The sequence below is a fragment of the Zymoseptoria tritici genome, chromosome 5 (genome assembly GCF_000219625.1).
Source record: "Zymoseptoria tritici IPO323 chromosome 5, whole genome shotgun sequence".
Taxonomy (NCBI): Eukaryota; Fungi; Ascomycota; class Dothideomycetes; order Mycosphaerellales; family Mycosphaerellaceae; genus Zymoseptoria; species Zymoseptoria tritici.
This window is the reverse complement of record NC_018214.1, coordinates 1,132,380-1,144,720: the sequence shown is the minus strand read 5'-3', so window position 1 is coordinate 1,144,720 and position 12,341 is coordinate 1,132,380. Positions and strand designations below refer to the sequence as shown.

Sequence of the window (12,341 nt, the reverse complement as noted above, 5' to 3'; positions counted from 1 at the left end):
ATGTCGCACGACTCGTCCTCCACGATGTTGTGTGCAACGACATCGTTGCTTGCATGCTCACCATAGGTAGGCGGCGGACTGTGGCTTTGTACGGCAGACCCCTTCACGTGAAGATGTCTCACTTTCCCCTCCTGCTTTGCGCATACCGTATCTAGCAGTGAAAGTGACCGTCGCCGTGTCTTTGTGATAACACTTCTTTTCGCAGCACGCATTAAAGGACACGAGATGTAGCTCATTAATGAGATATTGCAGCAGTGACAAAAAGAGTGAAAGTCCAAGTGAGGTGGACCGACTGTGACCGACCATCTGCACACTGTCGTCATTGCGACATGGCACCTGAGCCTGAGCCTGAAACGGAGACGAGCAGCACACAGATCTCCACCCACGCTCACTCGCACGCTTGCCCCGAAGTGCTTCTAGATCTTCTGCTGGGCACTGTAGACAAGTCCGAGTGAGATCATCTCTCCTGCCATCTTCTTTTCGACTACATCTTCGCCGACCGCCCACCGCTGCCCAACACTGTCCTCCTCACCCCTGGAAGTCCAGAATTGGGCGTCCACACAGTCCAACCGCCAGCCCTGCGAACAAGGATATCCTCGCCTGCCAACCGGGACTGCTCCTGCTCGATTCGCAGCAAAAAAGAGTCCATCGTGCCCAGCCTTCTTCCGTCGTCACCATAACACGACATCGCTCCCACTCTCACTCCTCCTCAAGCATTGCAACCAGCAGACACCTCCCTTGAACCGCACTGCGAGCTTGAGACCAACCGGTCAACCACCGCCATGTCGCGATACCGAGCTTCAGACGCCGATCTGGCTTATGGCGATATCCCTCAACGATGGGACCGCGAACGATTCGAACGCTTCGGCAGCAGAGGTGGACCACCGCCAAGATTTGAGGAGGACTATCATTATGAGGAACGCGAGCGTCCTGGCCGTCGTGATGTGGCTGTCGCCGACCGCGAGATAAGCCGTGGCCCAGGAGGACGTTTCGAAGAGCGAGACCGATACTACGAAGAGGACATCCGAGCTCGAGCAGCTTCTCATCGCCGCAGACGGACCGACAGAGAACTCTTTGGCGATATTGACCCACGTGAGGTTGCAGAGATGGCACTCACACCGTACCAGCACAGAGGCAGCGCTCGCGATGAGTTGGACGTCATGCAACGGCCACCTCGACCGGGCATTCTCCGCAGACAGAGCAGCCTGGACACATTCGATCGGCGTCCAGTCCGGCAGATGGAAAGAGAAGACTATCGCATTCCGGCCTACACACCCGTACCTCTTCCGGTACCCCGGCGCCATCGCGAGTGGGCCGAGCCAGAGGATTACCGCGAGGTCGAGATTCAACGAGAACGCACCGTCCGCCGACGTCGTGGGCACAAGCATAAGCACAAGGAGCAAAGCAGAGCTCCAAGCAGTTCCAGCAGTTCTTCCAGCAGTTCCAGTCGCGAGGATGTCAAGAGTCGTGGTGCCAGTACCAAGGCTCCGCGTAGTGCCAAAGCACCGAGCATGTATGAGAGCACTCATGAGACTGTCACGAAGGAGACCAAGGAGACCAAGGAGGCACCTCCACCACCGCCTTCCGCTCCAGCTCCCAGCAACCACTCAAGCTCGCTTGAGGCGAGCGTTCGACAGGAGAGACGCTTCAAGAAGGGCAAGACCCGCATGCCAAAGCGTCTGGTCAGAGTGGAAGCCATCATGGATCTCGGCTATCCATTCGATGAAGAAGAAGATTTCTATGTCCTCCGAATAGCTCTCGAGAAGGACCAGATTGATGAGGTCATCAAGATCAGCGAGACGTACAAGGACGGAGGTACGGATGCTCATTATCATGATTTAAACCTGGCACATACTGACCAGCCCACAGAAAAGAAGAAAGTTTATCGCTTCGAGAAGACGGTCGAAGAAGAGGCCGCCGTCCCGCCGCCACCTGTCGGCGAGCGCGAAGAAATCGAGCGAACAGAGTGGATCAACCCACCGACCGTCCTCATGGGCGGCCGCGCCAAATCTGTCCGCGACGCCTCACCTTCCGCCAAATCCAGCATCAGTCGCCGTGGTTCTCCACGCAACCGCCGCCCTTCGTCTCCAGGGACCTATGTCGAGCGCCAGACCATCTACGAACAAAACCTCGCTCCTCCCGCCCCACCGCCAATTCCAGCCCCAGCGGAGTACTACGAAGAACGCATCGTTGAAGAGCGCGCTCCATCATCACACCGCCACCGTAGCGCCTCTCACGGCGGCGCGCTGGTCGTGCAAGAACGCAGCGACTACCGTTCCGACAGGGACATCAACCAGGAAATCCGCGCGCTGGAGTCTGAGCGTCGAGCTCTCAAACTCGAGCGCGAAGCAGAAGAGAAGCGTGAAATGGCCCTACGACTTCGTGAACGACCCGCCGAGGAATTCCAGATGGTGGAGTACCGCGAACCGCGACGTGGAGAGGAGCTGGTGATATATGAGCGAGAGAGGGAGAAGAGTCCCGTGAGGAATGTCATCCGGGTAGAGAAGGATCGGAAAGGTAGGATGGCGCTGGTTCGGTCTGCACATTGATATGCTCCCCTGCATAAGCGAGCAATATCCTTTCCTGGGTGGGTTGAACAGTCCTCTTCCCTTACTCCCATACAGTGTGCTTTTATTCGCTGTCGCGTCAGTCTTCAGGAGAACACAGGCTGACTTTTTGTGTGACGAACAGCGAAGCAAAAGGCGAAGATTGTCGCTGCGGCGATGGCGACGTTGACTTGAGGTGGGACCTTCGACAGGCTTAGAGTGGGATGGACCTGATACGAGTGAGAGTAGTTTGAGTTTGGAAAACTGGAGTTCAGAGCGAAGAGCAATCTAGCGAGGAGTACATGCTGCTGCATCCGGTATTAACATCACGGCCTGTTTATTGAATATGAAGATTGGGCGAAGAGCGAGCGGGCATTTTTGAGGCATTGTAATTGAAGTCGTCATTCAGGGGTCAAGCACATCGACCACTTCCTCTCCAATCACTCCTCCGTCCTTTCCGTCAGCACTCTCCTCCATCCCTCCCCTCCCAGATCCGCAAAGTCCACTGCACCGTTTCTCTTCGTGCCTGTCAATCGCTCGCCGATTTCTACTCCCGACTGCAAAATTAACGGACCCTCCTTTGCCCACGGCTGTGCGTGCAGCTCAAACACCGGCCCACATTTCACGTCCACCGTTGTTTGAATCGAAGCTGGCTGCTGGTAGGTGACTACAATCGCGGCTGTAAAGTCCATCACCATTTCCTTGGCCGGTGGAGCTGAGATGGTTGCGTGTGTTGCTGACGCTGCATCAGAGTGCAGGAAGAACTTGATCTTGTTGGGTGTGCGATGGGCGTGGTCGCATAGGACTTGCGCGTCGACTTTGAATGGCTGAGTAGAGGCTGTGTCGTGGTTTGGCGCGAAGTCGACGATGGTGAATTCATCCGCTCCTACCACTCGCGTGGACGACGGCGCCGAAGTCGAGGAGAAAGTGATGTCGACTTCGACTTTTTCAAAGTGGTGCTTCTGTTGCCTCGCAGGAGAGGAATCGTGGAATTGGAAGGCGAAGCCGATCAGACATGCTGGCTGGGTGTGGTAGAGTCCGTATTGGATGTGAGTGATGGTAGACGTGAGACCCAGCCCCAAGGAGGAGTCGTGCTTGTCGTGGTGAGCGAGAGCTTGCAGGGCGGCGAAGTGTGGTGTTACACGGCCGTCGTGGGTGAGGAATTTCTCGTCGACGATGGTCGGGGTTGGAGTGAAGGTGCAGTGGCGGATTAGATGGGAGGTCTGGGTTGGTCGTGCAGAGGTCGTGGGAATGTTGATGGGCGAGGATTTGGAGGACATGTGGCAGGATCAAGAGGGACTGGGTGATAGCGCGGTCTTCGAGTGATCTGCTGGTAGGGATGTGGGTGAAAAATGCTTAGGTCGTCGAGTTTGTGGGTCGATGTATTCGGGGAGTGGTGTTCGAAAGCTCGGGAGTCCAGGTAATCGAGCAAGAAGACAGGTCGCTGGAGAGGATGTGACTGCCACAATTTCGACCACGTTCTTGCTTCCTTGCGCGTGGTCCCTGGCGCACAGCAAGAGCAGAAATTGAGCATACGTGTATCTTGCTCACTGTACCTTTGAGCAGCGATCAGTCTTGTGGCGGCAGGCTTCATACGGCACATCGTCTAGATCACCGTTCTCAGTGAAGCGCAGTGTGTTTGACAAGCAAATTGAAGGAGAGGAATGGAGAATCAATGGAGCGAAATTGAACAATTCTCGTGCACCCCAGCCTCTCGGCAATGTCCCGTCGCGCTGACATCTCCCATATAGCAGCGGCATCGAATATCTCTGTCATCTTTCCTGAAGTCCTTCGCCTATCATCTTGTCGTGCTTCTGCAAATGACACTGCCCCTGAAAGCAGCCTTAGCGAATGCGACCGATATCTCGTGGCCCGAACTCTACGCTTTGGGCTCAGCTCGCCGCGACAATGGCTGGTCCGCTCGTGAAAGAATTTCCACATACCCGTTCCTCGCCGAAGGGATGTTTATCTGCTGTTCGAACCCTCATTGATGAACGCTGTTTGAATTTTGAACTTCTTCTGCTTGCCGAATCGGTGCGAAATATTGATGTGCCATGGCTTCTTTGGCAGTGAGCCGTTCCTATACGATGTTAGCAACGTCACGGGAAGGTTCAAGAACAGGAACCTCACTTGATGGTCGTATCGTAATAGCTTGTCAAGGAAGTCGATTGCATCCACACTGACGAAGCGCTGGTTGTCCGGGTTGACAAAAGCATGCCAGCTCTTCTTCGGGAAGCGTCCAAGGATATCGTCGTATTGTGCATCAAGCTCGATGTCGTACTTGTCGAGATAGTCGAAGAGGTCTTCCGTGCCCAGAACCTTTGCGATCTTGACCAGCTGATCGCTATTGCTGTTGCCGTGGAAGAAAGGCTCCTTGCGAAAGATCATACTTGCAAACATGGCGCCCAGAGACCACATGTCCAGACTGTAGTCGTATTCCTGGAAGTCCACAAGCAATTCCGGACCCTTGAAATATCGGCTGGCCACGCGTACATTGTACTCCGTGCCTGCGTGGTAAAACTCGGCCAGGCCCCAATCAATCAACCTCAGCTTCCGGTTCTCGTGATCGATCATAACGTTGTGCGGCTTCACATCCCGGTGCATGATGCCCTTGCTATGGCAAAAGTCCAGCGCTTTCAGCAGCTCGAAGATGTAATATCTGACATCCAGATCCTGAAACTTGGGATAAAGCGTCCGGAAGTCGGTGTTGTTAACATGCTCGAAGATCAGACTCGGTGTTTTTGACTGACTATCTCGCACCACATCCAACAGCGCGATGACATTGGGTCCGCCGGACAGATTCTGCAAGATCTTGATCTCACGCTTGATCTTCTTCTTCTTGACCGGCTTGAGAACTTTGATGACGCACTTCTGGTAGTTGACCACATTGACGCCCTCGAACACCTCTGAGTATTTCCCGCGACCTGGCAGAATCCTGTCAGTAATTGTCCAGCAGGTGTCATGACTCCGCCCACAGGCATCTGCTGCTCTTACCAATCTTGCGCACTACCTCGTAGTTCTCCAGCACTCCCCAACTGATGTTCACGCTGTCGTAGTCCCAGTATGCGCGGGGCATCTGCTGGTTGACATCTGCGTAGACTCGCGCCATGATGGCGTATATCTGACCCTCTGCTTCTCTTTCAGGACGCCCAGTGGTGGGGTCGATGATGTCCGATCGGATCCTGCGCAGGCGCGATAAGGCGCGGTGTGCTCCAAGCTACGGATGTCCTTCGTGGTCCGGTGGTCGTAGTAGGTTCGCGGCGTGAGTACCGTTTCTTGCGGCCTCTGTAGTAGTCTCGAGTGTTGTGGGTGAAGTGTGTTGTCAGAGAGCGAGATGTTGGTAGACTAAGTGCAGTGCGGTGAAGATCCGCGAAGTTTAGATCGGCTTTTGGATCTGGTTCCTTCCAAGATGAATGTTTCACTTCACACCTTCTACAGACATCAACTTCGCAATGGATTTGCCGATATTGCAGAGACTATCACCGCCTGGAGTGACGGTGCTGGTTCTATTCCTGGCCGTGTCGTCACAATGGCTTTTTCACTTCATCGACCCTGGACCAATCCCACGAGAACACGCGTACATGTTCGATGGCCTTGTCGCGTGCTTACTGATCTGCTACTGGAGAACATGCTTCACAGATCCGGGGGATATACCAAAAGACTGGCATGAGAAGACTCAAGACTCTGCCTACGGACCTCAGAAAGATCCCAGCAAAGTGGCAGCAGGCCAGCCAAATCGTTGGTGCCGAAGATGTGAGGCCTACAAGCCTCCAAGGTCTCATCACTGTAAGACGTGCAAGCGGTAGGTTCTCTTCTACCAGCACAACAGATTTCCAGCCTGACTGTTGAAGATGCATCCAAAAAATGGACCATCACTGCGTGTGGACATCCAATTGCATTTCACACATCACCATTCCTCACTTCGTTCGCTTCCTGTTCTATGCTGTCGTTTCTATGACGTTCTTAGAATACTTCCTCTACCTCCGAGTATCTATACTTTGGTCACAAAAGTCTCTTCCTAGTGTAGGTCCAATTCCTTCTGCCATCGGAAGTGCGATCGCTAACCTCAACGACAGTATCTCGGTCCATCTGTGTACCGCCTGGCGCACTTGTTCGTCCTTTGTGCAGTCAATTCACTGATCCTATTTGCCCTCACGTTACTTCTGGGCCGAACAATCTGGTCACTTTCAGTCAATACGTGGACAATTGAGGGCTGGGAGATCGAGCGTCACCACACGCTGCTCCGACGTGCTCGTGTACTCGGTGGCTATCTCGAGGGCCCAGATGGCGTCAAAGTCCAGATTCAGCACCAGGAGTTTCCATGGGATGTAGGCATTTGGAGGAACATATGCCAAGGCATGGGATCTGGCAATCCGCTTGCATGGTTCTGGCCATTTGCAAGTAGTCCCAGTGTCGCAAGCGGACTTTCGTTCGAGCACAATGAGATTGACGGTACGTGTGAGCAACAAAAGGCATAGTCACAATTTACTAATCTGGAAGTAGACCCCAGCAAGCCATGGCCACCACCAGACCCCGATCGCCTCTTCAAGAAAGTCGAACGTCAGCCCATTCTCGGAGATGGATTCACCAAATCATGGGACATCGACGAGTTCAAGCGTCGTCAAGCCGCCGACATATCTCGATACACCGATGCGGACGACGAATATGTGGTTCGGAGACGTCCGTTCCACGAACGGCTGGAGGCTGCCTCTAGCCAAGACCGAGAAAGGAATTACTACGACTACGACGAAGCAGCGGAGCTGGACGATGATGACTATGGCAGTGACAGCGACCAGCCACGAGCACGTGGGGACCGGTCCGAGGATGCAAACGACGAGGGAGAGGAAGCTTGGCGGAACAAGGAGGGCGAGAGACTTGCAGATTTTGGCGTAGACGAGGTCGCCGACTTCTACGACGAGGACGATGAGCCTTTGGCAGAGCTCATTCGACGTCGGAAGCAGAATTGAGCGAGAGATCAGCTACTCTATGGAGACAAGAAAAGTACAAGTGATTCACTTTGTGAGCTGTAAGAACATGTATCGGTGTACAACAAAACCAACTTCTCCATTGCGGTAGCAGCAACAGCAAGAAGCCATGCGCATGCGCGCTCTGCGCCTTCATAACGCCGTGAATGACTATTTACACGCCCTCCCGCCACATCTGTTCGCTGTCGTCTCGCTCTCTCGCTATCTGTCGACCTCGCCGAACACCAAGTCCATGGTGCCAATAATGGCGACAGCATCGGCCAGCAAATGTCCTCGGCTGACTTGATCGAAGCATCCCAAATGCGCGAAACCAGGAGCGCGAATCTTGCATCGGTATGGTCGCTCTGAGCCATCACTGACAACGAAGACACCCATCTCGCCCTTGGGTGCCTCAATGGCGGAATAAGTCTCACCAGGTGGGACGGTGTAACCCTTGCTGTACAGCAAGAAGTGGTGGATTAAGGCCTCCATGTTCTCCTTCATGGCGGCACGTGGTGGTGGTGAGATCTTGTAATCCTCGACCTTGACTGGACCAGCGGGCATCTTGTTCAAGCACTGGTGGATGATACGGAGCGACTGACGGAACTCCTCCATGCGGCAAAGGTATCGATCGTAGCAGTCACCGTTTACACCGACGGGTACGTCGAACTCGACTTGGTCGTACGCATCGTAAGGCTGCGACTTGCGAATGTCCCATGGGATACCAGATCCGCGAAGCATGACGCCAGAGAAAGACATGTTGAGAGCATCGGCGGCTGGCACGACACCAACACCCTTGGTACGGCCGATCCAGATTCGGTTGTCCGTAAGCATCTCCTCTGTCTCGTCGATGCGATCACCGAATTGTGTTGCCCATTGGTAAATATCGTCTAGAAGACCGACTGGCAGATCCTGCGACACACCGCCAGGTCGTACATATGCGGCGTGAAGGCGAGCGCCGGACACACGTTCGTAGAATTCCTGAAACCTTGTCAGCGATTCGCCACCTGATACAAAAATTGTATATCCTTACCATCAGCTTCTCACGCTCCTCAAAGCCCCACAAGAAGGGTGTAAGTGCACCAACATCCATAGCGTGACTCAGCACACTCATCAAGTGGTTCAGGATTCTTGTGATTTCCGCAAAAAGTGTTCGAATCCACTTCGCTCGCTCAGGGATCTCAATGTTCAACAGCTTCTCTACAGCGAGCGAGAAACATTGCTCGTTGGTCATCATGCTGACATAGTCGAGTCGGTCAAAGTATGGAAGTGCCTGAAGATATGTCTTGTACTCAATGAGCTTCTCTGTGCCGCGATGCAGAAGTCCAACGTGGGGATCAGCTCGCACGATCTCCTCGCCGTTCAGCTCGAGAATCAATCGCAGCACGCCGTGAGCCGCAGGATGCTGAGGACCAAAGTTGACTGTGTAGTGGCGAATCTTGCGCTGTTCTGGTGTATCCGCCGAGTCGTCGGCCGCATTCATGTTCATGCTGTTCGGGTCCACGGGGTGTCCGAACGACGGATCCACGGGAATCAATCGTGTTCCCTGATTTGGCTCGCTCACATTGTGGCGCATAGGATTGCCGTGCTTCATCGTCTCGTTCGGGGTTGCGAGCATTCGTGCGGGCGTCGTGGACATGGCGCGGAGGGAGGATGATCGTAGGGAGGCATGGCGGACGCTCGCCACTCGCTTGGCCGCGAGTCTGCTGAAGGGAGCTGCCATTGCGGGCGATAGACTGATGCCCGTCGGCGGAGAGGAGAGGGTGAAGATTGAGGTTGTTGTGAGTGTGTCGTGCTGCACCAATGGTATTCGCCTCAATATCGATGATGTTCAAGATCGAAGCTGCACTAGCGTGATCTGGCCGAATAAGGTTGAACTTCGGGACCTCGCGGCAGCCGAAAGTTTTTGGACTTCAATTGATGAGTTGACGATTTCTGGTAAACATATGACAACGACCTCGACATAACGCGAGCGCAATCATGCCTTCTTGGGCGCCTCTAAGCGATGACTTGCTTCAGTCTCGCCGACTTGTACAAGTGGGACCAGAAACAGTTCTCGACACATCATCAACAGACATCCCAGGTGAGCGCAACCGCTAAAAAGCTGAGCTGTCGCATACTGATTTTATCTTTGTCAAGGCCACTATGGCCCGAATGTGGACGACAGCTGGAACCTCGAGCGCTTCAAGCAGAACCTGAAGGTCGAGTTCCACCATAATAAAACATACGATACCGCATTTTCTCTCGTTGGCGTCGACGCCAGTATCGCCAATGCCTTCCGCCGAATCCTCCTCTCCGAACTACCGACCCTCGCAATCGAAGATGTCTTCATGTTCGATAATACGAGTATCATCCAGGATGAAGTGCTCTGTCACAGGCTAGGACTCATACCGCTCACTGGAGGACGAGAAGGACTACAGTGGTTGAGGTGGTATCGGAAACCTCCACCGAAAGACGACTACGCAGCACTTGCAGCATGGGAGGCAGAGAAAGAGTCGGGTGGGATCGATCCAGCGTCGAGTGTGCCGAGCGACTACAACACGATCGTCATGGAGCTGAACGTTGAATGTCGATGGGCGACCCAAGAAGAGGATGGCAGGGACGGCAAGCAACTTGCCAAAGACGGATCCACCGACCCGAAGGAGAAATACGTCAACAGCAGCGTGTATGCCCATCAATTCACATTCATCCCGCAAGGAAACCACCAGCCAACACTGTTCGAAGGCGAGAACGCCATACGACCCGTCAACCCCGATATCCTCATTGCGAAATTACGGCCAGGCCAAAGAATCCACCTTCGCGTCCACTGCATCAAAGGTATTGGCGCCGATCATGCGAAGTTCTCGCCTGTCGCGACAGCTTCGTACCGATTGCTGCCTCAGATCGACATTAAGAGTCCGATCACGGGTCAGTCAGCGAAGGCCTTCCAAAAATGCTTTCCCCGAGGCGTCATTGGAATTGAACACGACGAGGCACTGGGAGAGAAGAAAGCCGTTGTCAAAGACCCTTTCAAAGACACTGTCAGCAGAGAATGTCTACGCTACGACGAGTTCAAGAACAAGGTCAAGCTGGGGCGGATCCGGGACCACTTTATTTTCAGCATCGAAAGCACTGGCCAGCTCGAGAGCGACGAGCTCTTCCTCGACAGCGTACGCCTCTTGAAGGCCAAATCTGAGCGGTTCAAGAGACATTTGGCCGACTTGGAGGATGGAAGGTAACACGCCAGCGTATTGGGAGTCAGCGATTCTGTTTTCATGCATAGCATCGGAGTTGAGGGAGTGGGTATCCGGGTTGACATGGGTGTTGATATGGGCCAAGTGACGATCAACGGAGGGGTCTTGCATAGCGGTCGGTTGCGGTCGACCAAGCTACAAGTGAAGTGTCAGTCCACTTGCTCTTTCAGGTCCTTCCATTCGTGTACGAACGACTCCTTGAATATGGACGACCCAGCCAACATGCGCTCACCCTGAGCTCTGCATGACCGTACCCATCACCGGCGCAGAGCGAGGTCTTCAGCAGCGGCCAGCGACGATGCACGCTGAAAACAGGTCGAGCACGCGAGCATGTGGAGCCGAAAGGAGTCTTGCAGTTGTAGCGAGCATTTCCAGGCCCTCTCAGCTGCCAATCGAGGGACTTCTGGGCGTCCATGCACCCGTACCAGCCAAAAGTGCTGTGGCCACATCGCGCAGCCGTTATGATCTGTATCTGTTCGGAATCTCGTCTGACGATCTCTCGGCCCGATCTCATATGCACAAGTATACGGTCCTGGAAAGAGTATCTGCGAACAGTTCATAGTAGCTGAGACAACGATGAGCCAGTTTCCTGCCTTGCCTGGCTCCAGGGAGCAGAGTCAGACTCCGCAGTACTGTATTTGTGCGAGCGGCGAAGAAACGCTAGGAGGCAAGCAGGCGGTATACTGTACTTACTGCCATGGGTGACGAACAGATTGATGATGATATCTCGATTGTTCACCCGGTAAATGCGGTATTGTGCGATCGACCAGGTTTGATCGACAACAGCATGAACACTGACGATCAACAACCGATTCCAAAACCAAGAGGCTCTGATGCAATTCTGACCATTTCTTGCAGCACCTGCCTCTTCCAAACGAGCCTATTGCGCGATAGCGATGGACAAAGGTGATCGTTCCGCAGCGTTGCCTTCCTGGTTGATGTTCAGGATCCGCAGTCCGATGCCTCAGACGGCAACAGCGCCTGGAGCGATTCCTGTGAACGCCGATATACCGTATACGGAGACCGACTGGCAGCAGTCGCTTTCTCAGAAGTGCTCCAGCATGGATGCCGTCAAGCGGATTGGATGGACTTCCCAAGCCTCGTCGAGGTTGACTGACTTGTCGCGGCCACTGCTGTCCACGCTACGCGCAGTGCTGCCAACGCAACAGGTTGCGGGAGACCTCGGATCAGTAAGATATGCATGTGGGTGTACGAGCAAACCTGCGATCTGCCTACGAAGCATGTCAACCTTCCCAAGGCGGCTGAGCAGGAATTGATGTCGTCAAATCCTCCGGGAACGTCTCTGTCCGGAAGTACTCGTGTCAATCACAGGCGCCGTTGAAACTGTGGTCTAGCCTCAAGCCTCGGAATCCATGACGACCCGAAGTAATTTAGAGTTCGAATCCATCCACACAGAGTCAAGCTCACATCTCGGACGGGGAGCTCTCCATGAAGTCTCTCCAATCAGAAATTCTGGATTTCGTGCGATCCTGCAAAGTCTAAGAAGTTGCCGAGATGGAGAAAGTTCGACCACAAGGCCTTGTCATGACCACGGAGAATATCAAATCGAAGGACAAGTTCTGCATCTCCGACTGAGT

The 12,341-nt window shown here is 54.0% G+C and overlaps 5 protein-coding genes across 5 annotated transcripts; 3 read left to right on the top strand and 2 right to left on the bottom strand.

Moving 5' to 3' along the window:
- Nucleotides 1-414: 414 nt before the first annotated feature.
- On the top strand, nt 415-2,741 carry MYCGRDRAFT_109465 (uncharacterized protein; the record flags this gene model as incomplete). The annotated part of the gene is made up of 3 exons (XM_003852607.1): nt 415-1,815; nt 1,870-2,517; nt 2,692-2,741. 3 exons carry the CDS (start codon nt 783-785, stop codon nt 2,739-2,741), a joined length of 1,731 nt encoding a protein of 576 aa, XP_003852655.1.
- Nucleotides 2,742-4,530: 1,789 nt separating this feature from the next.
- Nucleotides 4,531-5,827, bottom strand: MgCka2 (uncharacterized protein; the record flags this gene model as incomplete). Its single annotated transcript, XM_003852119.1, has 3 exons — nt 4,531-4,626; nt 4,677-5,470; nt 5,541-5,827. The coding sequence occupies 3 exons, from the start codon at nt 5,653-5,655 to the stop codon at nt 4,531-4,533; spliced, it is 1,005 nt and encodes a 334-aa protein (XP_003852167.1).
- A 171-nt stretch (nt 5,828-5,998) lies between these two features.
- Nucleotides 5,999-7,513, top strand: MYCGRDRAFT_42719 (uncharacterized protein; the record flags this gene model as incomplete). The annotated part of the gene is made up of 4 exons (XM_003852608.1): nt 5,999-6,348; nt 6,398-6,569; nt 6,623-6,998; nt 7,047-7,513. 4 exons carry the CDS (start codon nt 5,999-6,001, stop codon nt 7,511-7,513), a joined length of 1,365 nt encoding a protein of 454 aa, XP_003852656.1.
- Nucleotides 7,514-8,008: 495 nt separating this feature from the next.
- MYCGRDRAFT_104474 (uncharacterized protein) lies at nt 8,009-9,292 on the bottom strand (the record flags this gene model as incomplete). The annotated part of the gene is made up of 2 exons (XM_003852118.1): nt 8,009-8,491; nt 8,544-9,292. Coding segments are annotated over 2 exons (1,173 nt in total), but the record flags the coding sequence as incomplete, so codon positions are not given.
- A 194-nt stretch (nt 9,293-9,486) lies between these two features.
- MYCGRDRAFT_109462 (uncharacterized protein) lies at nt 9,487-11,305 on the top strand (the record flags this gene model as incomplete). The annotated part of the gene is made up of 3 exons (XM_003852609.1): nt 9,487-9,593; nt 9,650-10,724; nt 11,059-11,305. The coding sequence occupies 3 exons, from the start codon at nt 9,491-9,493 to the stop codon at nt 11,303-11,305; spliced, it is 1,425 nt and encodes a 474-aa protein (XP_003852657.1).
- Between the last annotated feature and the right edge of the window lie 1,036 nt (nt 11,306-12,341).